At 44.2% G+C, this 22,542-nt stretch overlaps 1 protein-coding gene across 1 annotated transcript in view; it reads right to left on the bottom strand.

Moving 5' to 3' along the window:
* casr (calcium-sensing receptor) overlaps positions 1–22,542 on the bottom strand; it is an 88,369-nt gene that overhangs the window by 36,512 nt on the left and 29,315 nt on the right. The window contains exons 2-3 of the mRNA XM_080203735.1: positions 18,858–19,295; positions 2,330–2,636 (exon numbers count right to left, since the gene is read on the bottom strand). Coding sequence (XP_080059861.1) covers positions 2,330–2,636; positions 18,858–19,054 — 504 coding nt within the window. The 5' untranslated portion in view covers positions 19,055–19,295. The remainder of the gene's footprint in view (positions 1–2,329; positions 2,637–18,857; positions 19,296–22,542) is intronic.

Genomic DNA, 22,542 nt, shown 5'->3' on the forward strand with positions numbered 1-22,542 from the left:
ACTAGCACTACCCACCACCCGTGCTTCTAACTAATACTACCCACAACCCATGCTTCTAACTAGCACTACCCACCACCCGTGCTTCTAACTAGCACTACCCACCACCCGTGCTTCTAACTAGCACTACCCACCACCCGTGCTTCTAACTAGCACTATCCACCACCCGTGCTTCTAACTAGCACTACCCACCACCCGTGCTTCTAACTAGCACTACCCACCACCCGTGCTTCTAACTAGCACTATCCACCACCCGTGCTTCTAACTAGCACTATCCACCACCCGTGCTTCTAACTAGCACTACCCACAACCCATGCTTCTAACTAGCACTATCCACCACCCGTGCTTCTAACTAGCACTACCCACAACCCATGCTTCTAACTAGCACTATCCACCACCCGTGCTTCTAACTAGCACTACCCACAACCCATGCTTCTAACTAGCACTATCCACCACCCGTGCTTCTAACTAGCACTATCCACCACCCGTGCTTCTAACTAGCACTATCCACCACCCGTGCTTCTAACTAGCACTACCCACCACCCGTGCTTCTAACTAATACTACCCACCACCCGTGCTTCTAACTAGCACTATCCACCACCCGTGCTTCTAACTAGCACTATCCACCACCCGTGCTTCTAACTAGCACTATCCACCACCCGTGCTTCTAACTAGCACTACCCACCACCCGTGCTTCTAACTAGCGCTACCCACCACAGTGGTTCTAAACGGCACTTCCCTGCCATGTTTCTTTCCCACCACCTCCATCATGCTTCAAACTATCAATGTCCACTCTCTATGATACCAACTAGTACTGCCCTCTATCACACGTCTAACTAGTATTCCACACTCATTATGGTTCTATCCAGCACTCACAATTCACTTCCTTTTTAACCAGAATTTGGTACCAGCTAACACTCCCAACATGGTTCTAACTAACCCTCCCTCACCACACTGCTAACAAGCATTCCCACCAAAGTTCTAACTAGCATTTAGCCCACACAACATGGCGTGAATGAACACACCATGGCTCTATCTAGCACTCTCCCCCATGGCTCTAGCTAGCACTCTCCCCCAAGGCTCTAGCTAGCACTCTCCCGCAAGGCTCTAGCCAGCACTCTCCCCCATGGCTCTAGCTAGCACTCTCCCCCATGGCTCTAGCTAGCACTCTCCCCCCATGGCTCTAGCTAGCACTCTCCCCCATGGCTCTAGCCAGCACTCTCCCCCATGGCTCTAGCCAGCACTCTCCCCCATGGCTCTAGCCAGCACTCTCCCCCATGGCTCTAGCCAGCACTCCTTCCACCCAGCAGGGCTCTAGTTGACTTTCCATTTCCTGCACCCTTTCAACCTCACAATACCCCTATCTCAGCACAGAGTAGCAAGATCACCCTCTTACCCCTAGCCCGAGCCCACCCAGCTCCAGGATCCTTGCGGGACCATTCCACTGCAGGCTGGCAGCATCAGAGGGGCAAATGGTCACTCCTTGAGCCCCCCCACGGCCCACGGCACCAGGCCAGGGTGTCAGTGCCAGAGTGCCAAGGGACAGTGCACTGTGGACACGGTCAAGTTATGTGGCCAGAAGGGGGGCTGAGTGAAGAATCTTGGAAGGATTGTGAGGCTGAATGGGACATCTGAGAAGGGATGGGAGTGGGGGGGGTGCATGCCAAAGGGGGGATCAGGATACCCTCACACCTGAGTGGTGTGTGTGGTTGGGGGGGGGCGGTGCGGGGGTACCCATTATTTGAGGCTGAGGGGGAGGATGCCCCTGTTTGGTGAAGGGTTGGTGGTGCTCCACTGGTCAGTGTGGGGCAGCACCATTTCATTTTCATTTCATTTTGGTGGCAGGGAGACAATGAGGTCAGGCTGCCCAGTTCCAAAACAATAGGGCTGGCCAACGAGTTGCTCAAAATGTGCGTATTGGTATCTTTCAGGTGAGTGAATCCCATCTGCCAACGCCAGTAAGAAACACACCTGTTTTTCTGCCGGAATGAACATTTAGCCTCAAAACAGGAGAATCAAGCCCAGTTTCAAAAATCAATGTCACTGCTACAGCTAATATAGTTAGACTCTTGATTAAACTAATGCAAAAATTGCTCAACATGTTTTTACATGTTGAACAGAAAGGACATGTATATTTAAGTTTGACTGGAAAGGTTCTGAGCTGTTAAAAGGTGGTATTCAGAGGGAAATGGTTGTCTGTATGCAGCTAACATGCAGTCTCTTTCACAAGCGCACACACACACACATGCTACAGTACACAGAAACAGAGACGCTTGTTCCTCACAACATACACATACTCAGAATCGTGTTCACAGTCACTAAATGCACTGACCTGTGGAATGTAAAACAAACCCAGCAGATTGGCCACAGCAGTTGAAATTCCGGATCCCGTTGCCCCCACAACTGCAATGGTTGATGGGATGAAATCAGAGCAGTTACAGAACTCGTCCAAGTTCAATGAGTCAATTTTATTCTGGGCTACAAAACTCAGTGTTGCTTCCAGACCTTTGGACACGGTATTGCACGTGTCAAATATCCTGTATCCAAGGGTGATATTTGGCAGAAATTTCATGCTGTTGTTGATTTCCTCAATTGCAAATATCATTGCCTGCAACCAACGGAATCCTCTAAAGTTGTACCTGTTAACGATAATTTAAACTTGTTCATTATATCCTCATGCACCTTTTTAGCCAGGCATTTGCACTGTGGCACTTCTGTTGTGCAATCTGTAACTGAGCTGGATACAAGGAAAAGTGCGTCAGCCACATGAACGCACACTCCACCATTGCGAAAACCAGCAGCTGTATTGCTTTAAATTGGAATAGTTTACAGCTTGATTACTGGCATTTTGATTTTAAAAGAGAATAAAAGGGGTTAGCATTTATAAAGCACCTATTCACAACCTCAGGACATTCCAAAGTGCTTTACAGCCCATTGTCCCTGATGTAATGTAGAGAAATTTGTGTACCGCGTGGCCCCACAAAGGAGAATTCTAAAGTAGTGCCATGAAATCTTTTAAATCCACTTGAGAGGACAGAGGAGACCATGGTTTAATATTTGATCTAAAAGATAGTGGGCGAATTTTCTCGTTCTGCCCACCACAGGAACAGTAGCAGGTGGGGGTCTGACCATGCAAAGGTCTGTTGACCTCAGGCAGAATTTTCTGGTTTTGGGGGTGAGTGTGGCCAGAAAATCCTACCCAGTACCTTTGACAACGCAGCACTCTGTACATAGTACTTCACTGGAGTGTTTACTCTAGATATTCTTTGCTCAAGTTTCTGTAGCAGGACTGGAATCCACAAGTCCCTGACTCAGGACAGACCATGACAAACAATTTTCATATGCATATTTCCTTAATACAAAATGCACTCACTGCCCAACTAAGGCTGCCATTTTTAAATATATTAGATTTAAAAATGGATAATCTTCTTTGGAATTATGAATGCAAAAAAGAGAACATTTTATAATAAAAGAAGTGAATTTTTTTTTGCTTGCAGCGGAAAATTTCTACATTTCTTGTTACCAACAACAGAAATGCTTCCTGTCTCCCTCACACTCGAGCCACACTACCTGCAGCAGATGCTTACATTTGTTGTAAGGAATCCCCACCGCCACCAAAAGGGATTTAACTGCTCTCAGAGTCCGCTTCTCCTCTTACTCCCTGAGGTGTCACTTGCAGAGAAAGTATTCTCTGTTTGAAAGGATAGTGATAGGGTTTCAAGTGTTTCATTATTAATGAGATGGAAATTCAGAACAGGCTCAAAAGGATTTCAACACACAAATCCATGGAGGTTTCTTCCCGCATGATGAAAGAAACTGGAGAGGTCAGTCAGACATGCCAACCATTATGAGAGCCATTTGATACCAAGGAGGTTTCAGGTACAGTCAGCTACTTTGGCAGCATCCTCCAAACCAGCAATTTTGGCATGACCAGCAGAAACATTTAAACACCATCACCTGCAGGTTCCACGCCAAGCCATTCACTGTCCGGAATCATAGAATCATAGAACCCTTACAATGCAGAAGGAGGCCATGTAGTCCGACAAGCCTGCACCAACGACAATTTCACCCTATCCTCGTAACCCCATGTATTTACCCTGCTAGTCTCCCTAACACTAAGGGGCAATTTTAGCACGACCAATTAACCTAACCCATGCATCTTTGGACTGACTTGAAATGATATCACTATTCCTTCACTGCCACTGGATCAAATCCTGGAACTTTTATTTTTCTTCACTCGTGGGACATGGGCGTCACTGGCTGGCCAGTACTTATTGCCCATCCCTAGTTGCCCTTGGAGGGCTGTTGGGATCAACCACATTGCTGTGGCTTTGGAGTCACATGTAAGATGGACCAGGTAAGGAAGGCAGATTTTCTTCTCTAAAAAGCATTAGTGAACCAGATGGGATTCTCCGACAATCGACATTGGATTCATGGTCATCAGTAGATTATTAATTCCTGGCTTTTTTATTGAATTTAAATTCCATCATCTGCTATGGCGGGATTCAAACTTGGGTCTTTAGATCAATAGCTGAGTTTTTGTAATAACAGTATAGCCATAATACCACTAGGCCTTCACCTTCCTTAACTCTCTGTCTTAGGAGTGGGCATACCTGCATCTGATATGGGGCAGCATTCTCTTGCCACACTCAAGACTGGAAATCCCTGTGCAAACTCAATGAACCTTTAAATGGTCTGGCAAATTTTCTGTCTTGCCTATCACAATTCCAGCAGGAGATGAAAATGGAAAATTTTGGCCTGGACTTCAGCAGTTCAAGAAAGCAGCTCACCACCACCTTCTCAGGGGCAATAATGGGTGGGCAAATAGTCTAGCCAGCGGCATTCACATCCAATGAAATAATTTTTTTAGAGCTATAGGCCAACGGTCTAATTTCTATTGTCGAAAAAGTAGAATCAATTATCAGGAATACGCATTTAGCAATATCTACACAGTAATTAATAGCCAGACAAGTGGTAGCTAATGTAGTCTTTGAGAGGGTCTTGCCATCTGTACTTTTTTGAGGAAGGTTCATACCAAGTGGACGGAGGAATGTTCTACAATTTCAAAAGACATTTGACAAGGTCCCACCTGAAAAGTTGTTAGTCAAATACAGAGCTTTGGGGACACAGGGGAAGCTCTAGGAATGGAAAAGAAACTGGCTGAAAGTTAGCAAACAATTCATTAGAGGACTTCAGATTGGGTGGGGAGAAGTATTGATTGGGATGACTACTGTCTAAAATTTACACCATTGACCATGACTCAAAAACTCAAAGTCATGAAATTTGCTGATGGGACCAAACAAGAACGGCAATGAAATTGGAGGAAGGTAGCTCAGAAATGAAATAAATAAATAATGTACTGTTTCTGGTCCAAATAAATGACCTGGATTCAGGAAATTATTGACTGATTTCATTACAAATGTGAAAGACCTCAGCACTAATGTGATGACATTAACACACAGGATGGGACTTCTATTCACCTGTTTGGCCTTACTGTAACTCTTGTATATTTTATACCTTGGAGCTGTGCAGTGATGACACACCAGTTTTTATGGGGGTAATCTTCTAGCCCTGCCACCAGCGGGAAGCTTGGTTGGAGGCAAACTGAATTTGGCGTAAGGCCAAAAATCAGAATTCTGATGGTAGGATGAACTGGAAGAATTTTGTTCTTGGATTTTAAAGGCGGGTCAAAGATGGGTTGAGCTTCCTGATGAACAGTATCGGAAAGTTGGTTTACGTAATAGCATGTCACAGAGACTCATTAAAAGGCCACCTCACTGAAATCAAAATCCCCTGCCAGTGAAAAATTAGAGTGTTCAATTTTACAACAGTATAGAAGCAATGTGCATCCGGCAAGCTTGTCTTCTTCCACAACTTTGAGGCCCGCACACAACTTGACTCATAACAGGTGCTGGTAGGTCAAGCTGCTGTAAAGCTGGACATGGGAGGCAGGCAAAGGTTGGAATTGGGGCAGAGTGTCCTAAGAAGGGAGAGAGTGTCCGTGGGAAAGAGGGAGTATGATGGCGTCGCGGTTAACACTGCTGCCTCATAGCACCAGGGATCTGGGTTCGATTCCCGGCTTGGGTCACTGTCTCTGTGGAGTTTCCTTCAGGTGCTCCAGTTTCCTCCCACTGTCCAAAAGATATGCTGGTTAGGTGGCTTGGCCATGCTAAATCGCCCCTTAGTGTGCAAAGGTGTTTACGTTAGGGGAGTTAGTGGGTAAATATGTAGGGTTGCAGGGATGGGACCTGGGTGGGATGCTCTGTCAGAGAGTCAGTGCAAACTCAATGGGTCAAATGGCCTCCTTCAGTACTGTAGCAATTCTATGATTCCATGAGGGAGGCAGCGTGGGAATGTGAGGGTGCAATGATGTGGGAAGGAGGAATGGGCCTTCTGTTTGGGTCTGGGATCCTGTCGCTGGGTGGGAGAGAGAGAGTGATACGGCATGGTTGATGCTATTGACAATTGAGTGTTGGGGTTGAACTGAGGTAGGCAGAGGAGGTAACAGTCACAGCTGGCAACACATTTCTTTAACATTATGGTTTTCAGTCCTCTGATGGCTGGAAGGCCCCAGCACTTTTTTGGTTCTAGACGTTGTACTTTTCTCCAGTATATCTTGACCTATGATAGCAGAATTAAATTGCACTCGTCACTGTCTGTTCTGCTGTTGGTTTGAACCTTTGTATGTACCAGACTATGCTAATGTACAGAGCCCTGGAGCTAAATGTATGAATTAGAACCTGTACAGTAGTCCTGAAACCTTGGGCACTTTGGATGTTACCCATGCTCTCACAAAGTCTGTGTGCTTGGCAACTTGGAAGAATGATCAGATCTAACCTTGGCCGGGATGTACTCAGGTCACCCTCACACTTGTTCCCAAAAGCGAGCTGACATGGCAGAGAGATCATTCAGGCAGAACCAGATACATATTTCCACGTGGACAATCAGCATGAGAACAGCATTTGGCCCCTCAAGATCAGTCCTCCAAGAAGATTGATCAGAAAACATTGTGTTCCTTCCCCCGCAATCACCACTTGGTCTTAGTAAACCCAAGTCCCTTGACATCTTTATCCAGCCAGGAGGTTTTGAGGTCACTGTCTGAGAGTGCCTGACCTGCACTGTGGATTGCTGAGGTGAAACCTCTCCACTGTCTCCAATTACAGAGACCTGTACAAATCTCAGTTCTGGATGGCCTTAGCATTAGTGCATGACTGTGACTTGTTTTGTGAACACCCTAGTCAAACTGCACTCTGTTAGAGCTGCTGATGCTGCACACCAGTAACCTTATAGTCCTCGGCATGGTCCAGCAGGCAGGACCATTCTACTCTCTCACTCCTCACGCACAAAACCCTGGCCTTTCAATGATGTCGGAAGCACTTTGGTTGCAAATCCTTTATGCAAGGTCTTGGTAAGGAGACGAGCAGGCCAAACAAATCTTCATTTGAGGTTTGACAAAGGTTTCAGTCAACTGCTGACACACACACACCTCTTAAATTCTACACTCAGCTCCCTCTAGCACCAAGGCTAATTTACCCATTGCTTTATAATATACAACCTTCACGTTAGTTCAAAATGACAAATCACCTAAGAAGGTGATTAATGTGCCCATTTCTCCAGACATTGTTAAGAAGACAGTGTAGAACTTCACTCTCTCAATACTGAAACTGCATGTGTTCGTCGTCACTCACAAAGCAGATTTAATTCCCCTTGAGTACTCGTGGTATCCACCCACATCTCACATCGGGCCAGCAGCAGCAGGAAATATAATGAGCTCACTGAACGCATCTTCAGAACATGCTGAGCTACAAATAATGAGGCATATGATTTGTGCCAGGCCGCACACTCACAAATGATGGCCAGGTCTTAATCATGCTCGTGCGAGATTATTGAGTAATCATTATGTTGATAATGTAAAAGAAGTGAATTGGGAGGAGTTCATTGTTGGACTCTGATGGGGCCACATTCCAAATCCTCAAATGCCCCCGATCATTTAAGCAACTAACAGCAAGAAGGAATCCTGGAAATTTCCAAATAGTGCGTGGGAACATGTACCAGATCTACATACAATGGTTGTACACCCATGCCTTGTACACCTTCAATACCTCTTAATCTTTCTTTGCATGCTACTGGATCTAGGTGCAGCCCCAACATCTGCAGCTTAAGTTTTAAGTTTATTTATTAGTGTCACAAATAGTCTTACATTAACACTGCAATGAAGTTACTGTGAAAATCCCCTAATCATCAAACTCAGGCGCCTGTTCCGGTACACCGAGAGGGAATATAGCATGGCCAGTGCATCTAACTCTTTTGGAGTGTCGGAGGAAACCAGAGCACCCAGAGGAAACCCATGCAGACACAGGGAGAATGTGCAGACTCCGCACAGACAGTGACCCAAGCTGGATATTGAAACCAGGTCCCTGGCATTGTGACAATGCTAGCCATTGTGCCACCATGCCACTGAGATGGAGGCTGCCTGCTGCCCTGTGCATTTTGATGACTTTTTTATTATAGAATCACAGAATAGAATCATGCAATCCCTAAAGTGCAGAAAGAGGCCATTAGTTTCCTTGAGACTGCATCAACTCTACGACATGGTGTCCCATCCAGGTCACTAATCCCTCAATCTACTCATCTTTGGACTCTACAGGCAATTTAACACAGTCAATCCACCCAACCAGACATCTTACGGACTGCGGGAGGAAACAGGAGCACCTGAAGGAAACCCATGCAGGTATGGGGAGAACGTACAGACTCCACACAGACAGTGACCCAAGGTTGGAATCCAACCTGGGTCCCTGATACTGTGAGGCAGCAGTGCTAACCACTGTGCCAGAGTGCTGCTTTTTGGCGGGCGTCATTTGGTGGCCTGAGGCCTAAGTGCTTTGGTCCACTAGGGTCTTCTTCTCAGATGCAGGTGCAACCTCCTTGGCCTGACTTGCAGGAGGTGATGGGGTCACTGGCAGAGGTGATGTGGAGGGACAGGGCGCTTCTTGGAGTATTTTGGGATGAAAGCTCTGGGATAACTGGGTGACACTCCTCCTCCCTGCAGATGTCTTAGAAAGTTTAAATGTTTATTTATTAGTGTCAGATGTAGGCTTATACCTACACCGCAGTGAAGTTACTGTGAAACTCCCTAATCGCCACACTCCAGCGCCTGTTCGGGTACACAGAATGAAAATATAGCACGGCCAATACACATAACCAGCATGTCTTTTGTTACTGAGGGAGGAGACTGGAGCACCCAAAGGAAACCCATGTAGACACAGAGAGAATGTGCAAACTCCACACAGACTCCAAGCCAGGAATCAAACTGGGGTCCCTGGTGTTGTGGGACAGGAGTGCTAACCACTGTGCCACTAGTCCGCCCCATATCTGATGGCATTTCCATGACTCCTTGAGAAGGGGCACCTGGAGAGAGATCAAGGTGCCCCATTTCTAGCTTGCTTAACCACTACTGCATGGTTAGAGTGGCTGAGTGCAGATCTAAACACGTATCCGGTAACCACTGTGCATTCTGCTCAAATTAGGTCCCCAAGGTATCCACCATCCTTTCCATGGAGGCAGCCAAACGCTGGTATGACAGAACCAAGAAATCAGACAGAATGTGAATGGACTCCTCCAGCCCTCAGTCCAGTCTGTGCTTGGCCTCTGACAATTCTGCCTCCAATGTGTTGGGTACTTAGGCTTATTACCAGCATGAGGCTGAGCAGTGGCCTGGTATCCAGCAGTCCAACGTGTCAGAGACCTCGGCTGTCACTGTCACCGCCAGCTCTGGATCTGTGTCAGTGACGTGCTCACTGGAGTGTGGCCCTGAACCCACTCGAGAATGTGGATCCATTGAGGAGAGTATGGGCACTGATGGAGGGTACAAGTATACACTATGACACTGCATTCTCTGAAGCTTCTGAAGCATCCTGCCCAGCGATGGGGTTGGAGGCAGAGCTGATGCTTCCCCCCCACCCACCCTCTTGCTGGTACCTGGGATAGAGAAAGGGAAGATTTAGTCAATGCCTAAGCAGGTTCCTTAATTAAATAAATGTCTCCCTTTGGATGCAGCTGACAACCGCAGACTGGAGTCATCCTCACTGGCTTCCTGGAAGAATCCTAGCTGTATTCCTGCTCCTCCCGACTATCTCTGCGCCTGCTCCTCATACAGAGCAAGGACCCAAATGTCCAGAACTCAGCCTCTGATCTTGGATTGCTACTACTTGTTGTGGGTGTTCTTTGGCTGTGGAAAGACTGAAGGATTGATTATTATATTGTTGGTTGTTTGAACAGTTCAGGAGCAGGCATGCCTATGGCAGCTACTGAGCTCTCCTCTGTCAGTGATTAAGAAACAGGTTGTCTTGCAACTGATAGAAGATTAAGAGAATGAAGTGGCTGGCACATGCTCAGTGCAGATGTCCTACCTGCTGGTGAACACTAATACCTAAATCCCTGTGAGATATCATAGAATCCTTACAGTGCAGAAGGAGGCCATTCGGCCCATCATGTTTGCACCGACCACAATTCCACCCAGGTCCTATTCCCTTAACTCTACATATTTACTCTGCTAATCCCCCTGACACCGAGGGTCAATTTAGAATGACCAATCAACCTAACCCACAGATCTTCGGACTGTGAGAGGAAACTGGAGCAGCCAGAGGAAACCCATGTAGATGCAAGGAGAACGTGCAAACTCCACACAGACATTGAGCCAATCCTGGAATTGAAGCCGGGTCCCTGGCACTGTGAGGCAGCAGTGTTAAGCACTGTGCCACTGTGTCACCCCAAGTATTCCCTGAGTACTCGCACCCTTAGACTGCCTGATGCCCTTCTGAGTGCCAGTTTGCTGTGGGTAGATGGTGTCACTTACTCTGCCAGAATGCAGCGGACCATTCATCCCTCGTGACACTGCTGGGCATTTCTATGCTGGGCCTGGTGGGCACTAACTTTCACCGTGACCACCATCCTGGCTCCTGTGGCCCCTACTGCCATTCTGGGAAACAGCACCTCCTGGCTCTCTTGGGCAGCCGAGAGGAGAGTTTCCAAGGAGGTTTCACTGAACGATGTGTTGCTTTCTTTTCCGGGACATCCTGGCCGCAGCAGAATCTGGAGCTCCTGGCCTGCAGTGAGGGAATGGCAGTTGGAGAGCTCATAATGTAGCAGCAGGGACAGCGACATCCCGTTTGCCTCACCATGAGATTCACTATGCTCCTCACGGATGCAGAATTAATGAGCTGAATAGCACATAATCGCAATTGTTCAGCCACCAGTCACCAGCCAAAATCAGTCCAATTTCTGCACCTTCCACCCAACCTAGACTGCAGAACAGGAGATTCCACCCTGTGTGTGTATAGAAACTTTACATGCCCAAGAATAAGTGAAAAAAAAAGTTATGACATTAGCAACTAGTTTAACATTATTGTTCATCTCAAAGTTGTAAAATATACAAAGTTACAAAAGAAAGAGGTTAAACAGCTTCTACCTCCGCTGCCTTAGATGAATATTGGGAATCTCCTGGCAAGACAGTGTGCCGGATATGGAAGTATACCAATGTGCAGGGATCCCCGGCATGTTTTCCCTCTTGAGTCGGCAGTAATTCCATTAGCTGGCTCGTGTGAGCTGAATGATGACAGTGACATCCTCAAAGACAAGCTGGCTATTGGCATGAGACCACATGTGTGATACAAGGATGGTCGCAAGCAATTCTTCAAGTTGCAATAACAGCAAATGCTGCAAAATCTCAGCAGGTCTGACAACATCTGTGGGGAGAGAGTAGAGCCAATGTCTCAAGTCTGGATATCCCTTCATCAGAGTCTTCAGATTGACTTGAGAAGGGATCAGAGTCAATGTTTGGGAAATCCTGACTGCTCAACAGAATACCTGGAGACAAGCAGTCAGGAAGAGTGTGCAAATTGCAGAGGGCAAAAAAAAGGCCAGAAAAAAAGAGAGACTGCTGAAGGAAAATGCTTCAGTCAACCTCAAGCTAAGGCTATTCATTTGTGCCAATTGTGGAAAGGGTGATTAACGCTGCTGCCTCACAGCGCCAGGACGTGGGTTCAATTCTCGGCTTGGGTCACTGTCTGTGCAGAGTGTGCATGTTCTCCCTGTGTCTGTGTGGGTTTCCTCCCATAGTCCAATGATGTGCCGGTTAGGTGTATTGGCCATGCTAAATTGTCCCTTAGTGTCAAGGGAACTAGCTAATGTAAATGCATGGGGTTGTGGGGATTGGGCTTGGATGGGATTGTGGTTAGTGCAGACTCGATAGATCAAACGGCCTCCTTCTGCACTGTATGATTCTATGATCTATAGCATGATGGACTGAAGGGCCTCTTTCCATGCTATAAACTCTATGACTGCCACTTACCGATCAACCTTTATGATACAGAAGTGACCATATACCCTGCATGGAGTCCACCCTCTCTCACGAGATGGATGGCTATTGTGAAGGGAAGAAGAATTTTGTTTTTGAGTTTTTTAAACTGCCTTCACAAGCCCTCACTTCCAGTAATTTATAGAGGGTGGAATTTTTTCTCAGTGGGATTTTCCACTCCTGCTAAGGTCAATGAACTTTGAAGGCTCATCGCATTTTCCACAATGGAACCATAAAAATCCACTCAGTTTGGTTCACTGAGTCCACATTCAGGCCTAACTAATCAAGCATGGTGAACATCAATAGTAAACTGACTCACATAATCAAACACAACAATTAAGCACTACAATATCAAGGGCTTTACCATCCCATTAAGACAGCAAAGGCTGCTCCAGCTGAAAATGATACAGACCTATCATACAGGAATTTTCAGTCAGTAGAATCTTTTGGGCCTCGTTGATGGTGACACCCTGACACCGGTGTCCCAATAGAGGGTATGAACAACAGGAGAACCCGTTGACAGCAGTGGAACTGGATGATCCCATCACTGGCCAATACTGGGCTGCCTCCGCAAAACACAGTAAGTAGTCTCACAACACCAGGTTAAAGTCCAACAGGTTTAATTGGTAGCACAAGCTTTTGGAGCACTGCTCCTTCATCAGATGAGTTCTGATGAAGGAGCAAAACTCTGAAAGCTTGTGCTACCAAATAAACCTGTTGGACTTTAACCTGGTGCTGTGAGACTACTTATTGTGCTCAACCCAGTCCAATGCCGGCATCTCCACATCATCTGCAAAACATGCCATGTGATCCTTCACCAGATTCCCTTTATTAACAAACTCTATTTCACTCCCACATACACTGATACACTTCAGATAAACTGTTAAAATCAGGAGTGTCAGTGGATCTGACACTCACATTTTTATATACAGGTAAGGCTCCCTGATTGGGCAGGCAATCCTCATCTCAGTCAGGGAGTTCATACTCCAAAAGGCCAACCTCATGGGCCTCATTGAAGTCATTACATCACCCAAAGTTTCCTCAATGCAATTCTCTTACTGGTGGACAGTTCCATTCATTTGTTCACTCGATGTGAGCAATGATGATGCTGTCCAGCAAGAGAATAGTATTAAAGAAACATAAAGTCTGTATAATTTTCAACCAGGCCAGCCTACACCTTCTTATTGGAATAATAAAGCCCTTGGAATAAATTGATTAGCATTGCTGCCTTAGCGCCAGGGACCTGGGTTCAATTCTGGCCTTGGGTGACTGTCTGTGTTGTTTGCATGTTCTCCCCATATCTGTGTTGGTTTCCTCTGGGTGCTTGAGTTTCCTCCCACAGCCAAAAGATGTGCAGGTTAGTTGGATTGGCCATGTTAGATTGGCCCTTAGTATCCCAAGCTGTGTAGGTTAGATGGATTAAGGGGATAAATCTGTGGAACTGCAGCAATAGGGTGGGGGAAATAGCCTGGGTAAGGTACACTGTCAGAGGGAGTCAGTGCAGACTTGATGGGCTGAGTGGCCTCCTTCTGAATTGTAGCGATTCTATGATTCTATGAATTGTTTCAAGGTTATAAGAAGGCCAAACCAGTGGATGAATGTCCCATCCTGTGAATTAATTGCATGACATTAGCAGTGAGGTTTTGCACATTTGTAATTCACAGTGTAATTATTTCTGTCAAAAATATTCTGAATGTAGGTCATTTGGATCAAAGGCAATAGGCGTCACAGCACAGAGATTTGTGATGTATTCCATTCTTTGCTCTTCTTGCCAGTTCAGCATCAGCCCTATAACTGGTATGCTCTGCTTTCCATCTTTCAGCTTGCTCATTACCCATCGCCAAGTTTTACACAATGGGGGGAATTTTCCTGTCCCATCTTCCACAGGAATCATAACGGGGGGGGATGGCGGGGGGGGGAACACCATAGAAAGGACAGTTGATCTCGGCCATGATTTTCCAATTTTGGGGCAAGCATGGCTGGAAAATCCTGTGCAATATCTCAGCTGCATTAAGCTGTTTAATAACCTTTCACATGGAACCTTATAGAAGGTTTTCCAAATATGTAAATAAGCTGTAGCAAAGGATTATTCAATGTCCACTTGCCACTCCTCAAAAAAGGCAAACCAGCTCTTCAGGGAGAATCTGTTTCTTCTGAAAATGAATAGAATTTCCATTAATCACGGGAAACTCACTGAGCATGTAATATCACAGTGCAATGTTATTAATTTGGAGCAAATCACAAAGATACACAATAAAATTCCAGTAAATTACTGCACTGCTAAAAATACACTTACTAAGTCATTGTGTAGATCACTGGGAACTCAGAATATTTCAATACTACACAATGCCAACTCAATAAATTCATGGAGAATTTTGTTAGAGTGTAATGCATTTGAGAACTCAAGAAGTCATTGTAAAACTCACTGAAAATACACATTCCAAGTCCATGAGAATTAAATAACTAAGTAACCTAAGGTGAGCTCAGTGAGGACTCAGTGCTTATAAGCTAAGACAATAAGAAATCAATTAACTTTGGTGTAATTCAATCAGCATTCAGTGGAATTAGTGTAATTCAATAACTTACGTTGTAATTTGATACAAACTAACAGTGCAATTCAATACAATGTATGTCCAGTAATGTCTTCTGACAATTTCCCTGGAGTTTCTGTTGTTCTGGCACTCAATAATTGGAGAAGCCCCAAGGAAACCCTAAATTTACCGTAATCTAACAAAGTGTTGCAATAAGGTAATGAGATTCAATACTTCACAGAGTTCTGGAATGCAATAACGGTACTTAGTGGAATGCAATGAGAATTCAGTATAAATTGATGGAAAATGAGTATTTCATAGATCACAGTATAACTCAATTAGGAACCAATATATTGCCATGACTGAGTACTCAGAAATGTGTAATGTAGCTCAGTCACAATTCATTAACTTACTGCATGACCCACTGCAAAGTAAATAAATCTTGTTGTAACCCACTCATGCAATCAGGGCTATGGACAGTGATCTTGGTCTCAGTGTGTTATCTTAATGGCAAGTATCATAGAATCATAGAATCCCTACAGTGCAGAAGGAGGCCATTCAGCCCATTGAGTCTGCACCAACTACAATCCAACCCAGGCCCTATTCCCGTAACTCCACATATTTACTGTCAATCCTCTAAAATTAAGGCCCATGTAGCATGTCCAATCAACCTAACTTGCACATCTTTGGACTGTGGGAGGAAAGCAGAGCACCTGGAGGAAACCCACAGAAACACAGGGAGAATGTGCAAATTCCACACAGACAGTGACCTGAGGCTGGAATTGAACCCGGGTCCTTGGTGTTGTGGGCGGCAGTGCTAACCACTGTGCTGCCTTTATACTTAGCTCGGGTCTCTACTGCTCATATCATAGCTTGTACCAATTTCCATTCACCCATCAGCTCATGTTCACTACCTTATATTGACACCTGGGCCAGAAACATCTTGATTTTAAAGTTATCTTTTTTTAAATCCTTCTATGGCCTCGTCCCCTTCCAAGTTCTTTGATCTCCTCCAGCTGGAGAACTAACTGAGATGTCTACACTCCTCCGATTTTGATTTCTTCTACATCTCATTTTTCATTGCTCCAACGTTGAGGGCTATGCTTTCAGCTGTTTAGGACCTAAACTCTGGCATTTCCTCCATAAACATCTCCATGTCTCTTTTTCTCTCCTTCTCTAAGATGATCCTTAAAACTACATGTGCGGCTTATTAGCAGATTTTGTTTGGTAATGCTCCCAAGAAGCATTTTAGATGTTTTACTACGTAAGCGGGTGCCATCAGACTTTTGAATGGATCTACCTCGTGTTGAGTTGATCTTTCTCTACATCCTAGCTATAACTTCTGCACTGTCTCCGTTCCTTTCCCATGTATAGTATGCTTTGTCTGTATAGCGCGTAAGCAACAATTCTTTTCACTGTACACTAATACACGTGACACTAATAAATCAAATGAAATACAAATGCAAGCTGTTATATTATGGACAGTGAGACCTTCATTTACATCTCTATAAATTGCAACTATGTCTTGGAAATTGTGAGACTCAGTCAGACCTCGCTTCTGGTCCAGTAAATATCAGTAAAACTCAGCCGCATCTCAGTAAACCATGTTAGTCAGCGAGATGCGAATGATGCATAGCAAGCTTACACAATGCTGTTTATTGGTTTTGATTTACAATACGGTATTCTTATTGTCTTATTAAAATCATGCAGCGTTAATAAATGACATGGAGTAAAATATAAACCTCAGTAAACCACAACAGTGTTCAAAGAGATCCCTAATGGCAAAACTTCATGAAAACGTAGGACAAAATGATATGTTGAGCCCTTCAACATCTGGTCAGCTAACACACCATTTTTATGGACTATGCTGTGTGAAAACTTGCTGCCACTTCTACCCGAATTAAAACAAGAACTATATTTCATTAGTTGTGAAGCACTTTGGAGCATCTTGAGACATGATAGGCACTATGGTATATCATGTTCTTTTGTTCTTTAATCATTGTACAAAACAACATAACTTAATGAGAAATTAGCAAGTCACAATGCTTAATACATCAAAATATAGCTGAATAGGAGTTCAATGAAAACTCAACACTATGTAACACAATGAACTGTCACAAAACTTAACTTTATCTAACTGATTCACAATAGGTCATTATCTAACTGATTCACAATAGGTCATTAACATTCTTATTACATAGTTAAGGATGAGCTATGAAATATGATTTTTATCCCACAAACATGTTGGGCTGTTGGCACTTTGACAAAATGTATGATTTGACCAATTAGGTAATACATCAAACGTCAGTAGAGAAAGAAAAAGGAGCAAAACTTAGCTACGTCTCAGCAAATCCCAACATGAATGAGAAATCTCACTTATGTCCCACTGACTCTTGTAGTAATTAATTAAGATCCAAATAAGGTTTCAGTTTATCATTGTATGCCTTATTGAGATCAATGTTCTAGTTCAGAAATTACTGTGAGGACCAGTGAGATTTTAGTAAAATCACAATGTAAATAGATAAAGATATTTTATAGCTGAGTGTCATGGCTCAGATTAATTTTAGTAAATCACTGTAGGGCTAAGTGAGATCCAAACGCTGCCTGTGTAAACCACAAAAGGTTGAAGTGGCTTCTCAATTAAATTTCATTCAATTGCAATATAACTGAACAGGATATCAGTTGCACTTCAATTGCTGCCTCTCAGTGAGTCACAAAGTGATAAAACACTGATTCTGTTATAACTCAATAAATTGTAATGTGACAATTAATATATAGAGATCTAGATAATATTTCAGTAAACGACATTAAGATGCAATGAAACTCAGATTATATCATTATACCAGTATATATGCATAATTGATTTTCAACGTGACTCATTAAGGTCACAGTAAAAGTTGCATATTGGTAAATGGCATAAATTCAATGAAAATTCAATTATACCACTTTCTCAAGAAATCATGTCTAACTGAATGATGAAAGTCAAAGTTTCACTTTGGTTCATCTGTGCAAAACTAATAAAAGATTCTTTAAGAATTGCAGCCATGAAAGTTGAATAGCCCAAACTGACAGCAAAAGGATATGACACTTTTGTGTGTTTTCCCCTTACGTCAATGGGTGGCAAGCCTCTTCCTGCAGTGGCCCCATTTTAATGCTTCACACTTGTGGGTGACCCCAGGGTAATAATTGTGGGGGGGTGGGTGGGAGGAGAGTTGTTGAGTGGGGTTGGGTGGGGGGGATGGGGTGGGGAGGTTCAAAAAGTAAGGATACAGGGACCAAAAACAACTAAAACTCCTACCATTTTGCAGGCCCTGTTGCTGTCAGCAATTGGTTTTAAAGTTTATTTATTAGTGAGACATGTAGGCTTACATTCACACTGCAATGAAGTTACTGTGAAAATCCCCTAGTCGCCACACTCTGACACCTGTTCGGCTACACTGAGGGAGAATTCAGCATGGCCAATGCACCTAACCAGCACATCTTTCAGGCTGTAGGAGGAAACCAGAGCACCCAGAGGAAACACATGCAAACACGGGGAGAAGCCTGGACCACACTAATCTGGGTCTCTGGCATTGTGAGGCAGCAGTACTAACCACTGTGCCACTGTGCAGCCCTAGGTTTCAGAGCTCATTTGATAAGGCCACACACAGGCAAAAAAAACACACATTTAAAGGTTATTAATCCAATTGATTAGTAAAGCAACTAATCCCAGGGCTATCAAATCTGACACTTCATTCTAGAGCCACCATTACTGCCTGGGAGCTGTCACCCCAATTGCTCATTCCACAACCCCACTGGTGGTCACGACAATTGAATGGAGTGCTGTTAATGACTGTTTGAGAATGTCTATGATATAACAGGGCCACCTTTCCAAAGCAATCGTCAAAAGTCTGAAGATAGACAGATATATATTTAATAAATGCATACATATACCACAAATTTGTTTGAAAAATGTATTGTACTTAACGTCCTACCTAATACATTTAGTTGCCTCAGGTCTAGATTTTAAGTCTTGATCCTTTACAGCTACTCCGAAGTGTATTGGGAAAAGACCTCCCAGTATAATGTCTCCCTTTTTCTGTGCCCTTTGGTGTGGACCATATCCTGAAACACTGTGTGACTGAAGAAGAGTAAATCCCAAGAATAGGAGATGGTAATAATAATGCCCCATTGTATAATCCTCTCTCGCCGATGTCTTCACCAAATCAGATAGCTCCACTCCCACAAATATTCTCTTAGAGTGGAATCGATGAGATTTTTTGCTTATCTTTGTAATGATGAGGGGTGACACGGCTGCAGAAATTTTGGAAGATGAAAACTGATGTCCCCTTGAAATCTTCCATCTGTAAAAAGGTTTTCATTCCTGCAGCTGGTGAACAAATCATTCAGCTTTGCTCCATTTTGACAGATTCCTTGGAGAAAGAAAGTACAGAGGTTGAGTAACTAATCTTGCACTTTGGAACTGTAAAACATGAGTCTTTTTTCTTGCCTTTTTTTCCCTTCCTCCCATCTTCCTACGAAGCCCATTCACTTTGACTTGACCTTGATTAATGGGAAAGGTATTACGGGGAGGACTAGAAGTTTCTCCAAGATTTCTGCTAATATCACTCAATACCTGGCTAAAAGGAAGCAGGCAAATGGGTTCATAGCAGAAAGATATAACTCCGACAGCTGAGTGAACAATTTGCTATTAAAGAGATTCTTGAGGAAATCTTCAGCATTATCTTGTCGGCTTCTTTGCTGAAATTTGGACTTATCCATCTTTTAGAACATAGTTTTATTTTCCTCAACCTCACAGCCTGAAACTTTTAAGACCTTGAAAACAACCTGTTCCTGACTGGTGTTGGCCTGAATTCTGAGGACAAGGCAGAGAATGATATTAGTGTGGTCCACATTGTGTTCTGCTGGCATTTCTGCTGCTTTGGGACATTAGTGAATTTTGGCACTGAAGATTTCACCTACTCTGAAACCAGACTTTATGGGAATGCAGTAAAACTGAAGAACCTGGCATGAGAGAGCAGTTTATTGTGTATGTTAGAGGGCATCCATTTTATAATTAATGTTCTTGCAGTTCTGGTTTTTCTGACTCCTCATACTAATAGATGATTGATTCTTGTACGAATTTTGTTACATGGTACTCCATTAATCAAACATGACGGTGATCTTCCTAATGCTAACATGGAACATGAAAGCCATTATTTTCCTGAGAACTCGACCTCAATATATTAAGGAATATATCAAATCCCCTGGGCGATGGTGTGACTTGCGGGCCAGGATAATAGCGTAATTGCTTTGGAAAATGCAAAAGTATGTGCGTGACAGAATGAGACAGTGAACAAATTTAGATCCTGTGTGCCTAATTAGCATATTGTGATACTGAAGAGTTGGAAATGCAGTTCTATTCATGTAACATTTTACAGCTTTGTGACAGGAGATTTCTCATGTTGTAGAGACCACATGGCAAGATCACATTTAGGAATAGTGGTTTAAAAATGCACAAGAAAGATGCAAAAAAACCCAGTACTGCCCATCCTACCAGCCAAATGGCACAATGTTCTAAATACACTTGAACTCTTTGCATTAGGAGATAACAATCGAAAAAGAAACAATGCTCAATTTAAGGAAAATCCCCTGGAATTTTGTACCCAACATCTTAAAGACATTCAAGCAAGTTTCAGAGGGTCATGATTATCCATGATCATCATTAGTCCCATTTTACTAACTCCCTCTCCCCTAATGTCCAAAAGTCCTTTGAAACTTAGGAATATAGAATCATAGAACCCCTTCAGTGCAGAAAGAGACCATTCGGCCCATCAAGTCTGCACCGACTCTCTGACAGAGCATCCTACCCAGGCCTTATTCCCATTACCCACCTATTACCTCACCAACATATCCCTGGACACTAAGTGACAATTTAGTATGACCAACTAACCTGGATATCTTTGGACTATGGGAGGAAACCGGAACACCCAGAGGAAACCCACACAGATGGGGGTGAACGTACAAACTCCACACAGATAGTGACCTGAGGCCGGAATTGAACCCGGGTCCCTGGTGCTATGAGGCAGCAGTGTTAACCACTGTGCCACCATGCCGTCCATTATTCATGACCAAAAAGATTATTTTCAACCATTGGGCCAATTCCAAACAGAATTCCTCAGTATTGTGTCAATCACCCTGTTAAAATTGAGAATACCTTCCACTTGCAGTAGGTACACTATCCCTAATTTCTCATACCTTTCCTCAGAGCACAGATAGCCAATCCTATTTATCAACTTAGCTGGTCTTCTTTCCATGTGTCTCAAAAGTCATGGTTCCTCTGTTGTGGGATAGTCTCCAAAACAGTGTACAGCACTGCAGTAGGCAGCATTGTGACTCCTGTTCGGTGTGGGCAGCCAGCTGATTCTTTTTAAATCAGCTCCTAAAGGGAAAAGGACCACAATTCCTTTGCATCTGTCATTTGCAAGTGGCCAGAAAGATGAATTCTGCCCTAGTTGGCGAGACCGTGTACACTGCACATGCCAGTCAGGATCAGATGGTAGTCCAGTCAAACAGGAGGCCCAGGTAAATACTTATTTATTTCTCTAGGGCCAGGGGAGTAGACGGCCTCCAATTCCCTCATTAACATATCCTGGCATCCTGTTCCTCTTACACACACCCACCTCTGGTTCCCCCATCATGTCTGCCTCCTGCCACACTTGATCTCCACCACATCTGGTCCCACACCACATCCGGTCTCTGACCACATCTGGTCCCTCATCATTCCTGAACCATCACCACACCTGGTCCCTCATCACATCTGATCTCTGACCACATCTAGTTCCTCATCGAATCTGGTCTCCAACCATACTTGGTCCCTCACCAAACCTGCCCCTGCTACAACTGATCTCCACCACACCTGGTCCCTCACCGCTCTTGGGGCGGGATTTTCTGGCAAAGCTTGCCCCAAAGCCAAAGAATCCCACCCGAGGTCAAAGGACTTTTGCAATCTCCATGTTCCGCCCATTGTGATTCCCTTGGTGGGCGGGATGGAAACTTTCCATTCCTGATCTCCCATTATACCTGGTCCCTCAAAACACCTAGTCTTATATCACACCTGACCTGACTACACCTGACCCCACCACGCCTGATCCCTCGCCACACCTGATTCACACCATACATAAATCCTCACAACACCTGGCTCCTTATCACACTAGGCTCCCAACCTGCCTTGTCCTTCACACCACACCTGGCCATGTCACAACACCTGCCCCCACCACCCCTTCCCCATCATTAGAACCTGACCCTAATCCACTTGGCTTTCCATTCACACTTAATTCTATTTCCAAAGAATAAACCCCTTTCACAGAATCATAACACAGTTTTGTCCAAACCTCGGTACGAGTGGATCACCCAATATTGCTTCAGCACAGAGCCAGTGGGCTATCCAGATCATTAGTTTTCCAGTGTAGTCGCCAACCAGCCTTCCAAAAGCCACATGTATTGAAAATCTTCCCATGCTGTTTCACTTAACTGCTAACTTTTAATTTAAGCATTAACCAGAGGATTTAATCAGAGATAATTAATGCAGAATAAGCTCAGGAGGCTAAATAGTTTCATCCCACACCTATTTTTCATGTTTTTCAATCAAAAGAATAAAGTAAAAAATAAATAATTAGC

Source organism: Carcharhinus amblyrhynchos, chromosome 15, assembly GCF_965287045.1.
Source record: "Carcharhinus amblyrhynchos chromosome 15, sCarAmb.v2.hapA, whole genome shotgun sequence".
NCBI lineage: Eukaryota > Metazoa > Chordata > Chondrichthyes > Carcharhiniformes > Carcharhinidae > Carcharhinus > Carcharhinus amblyrhynchos.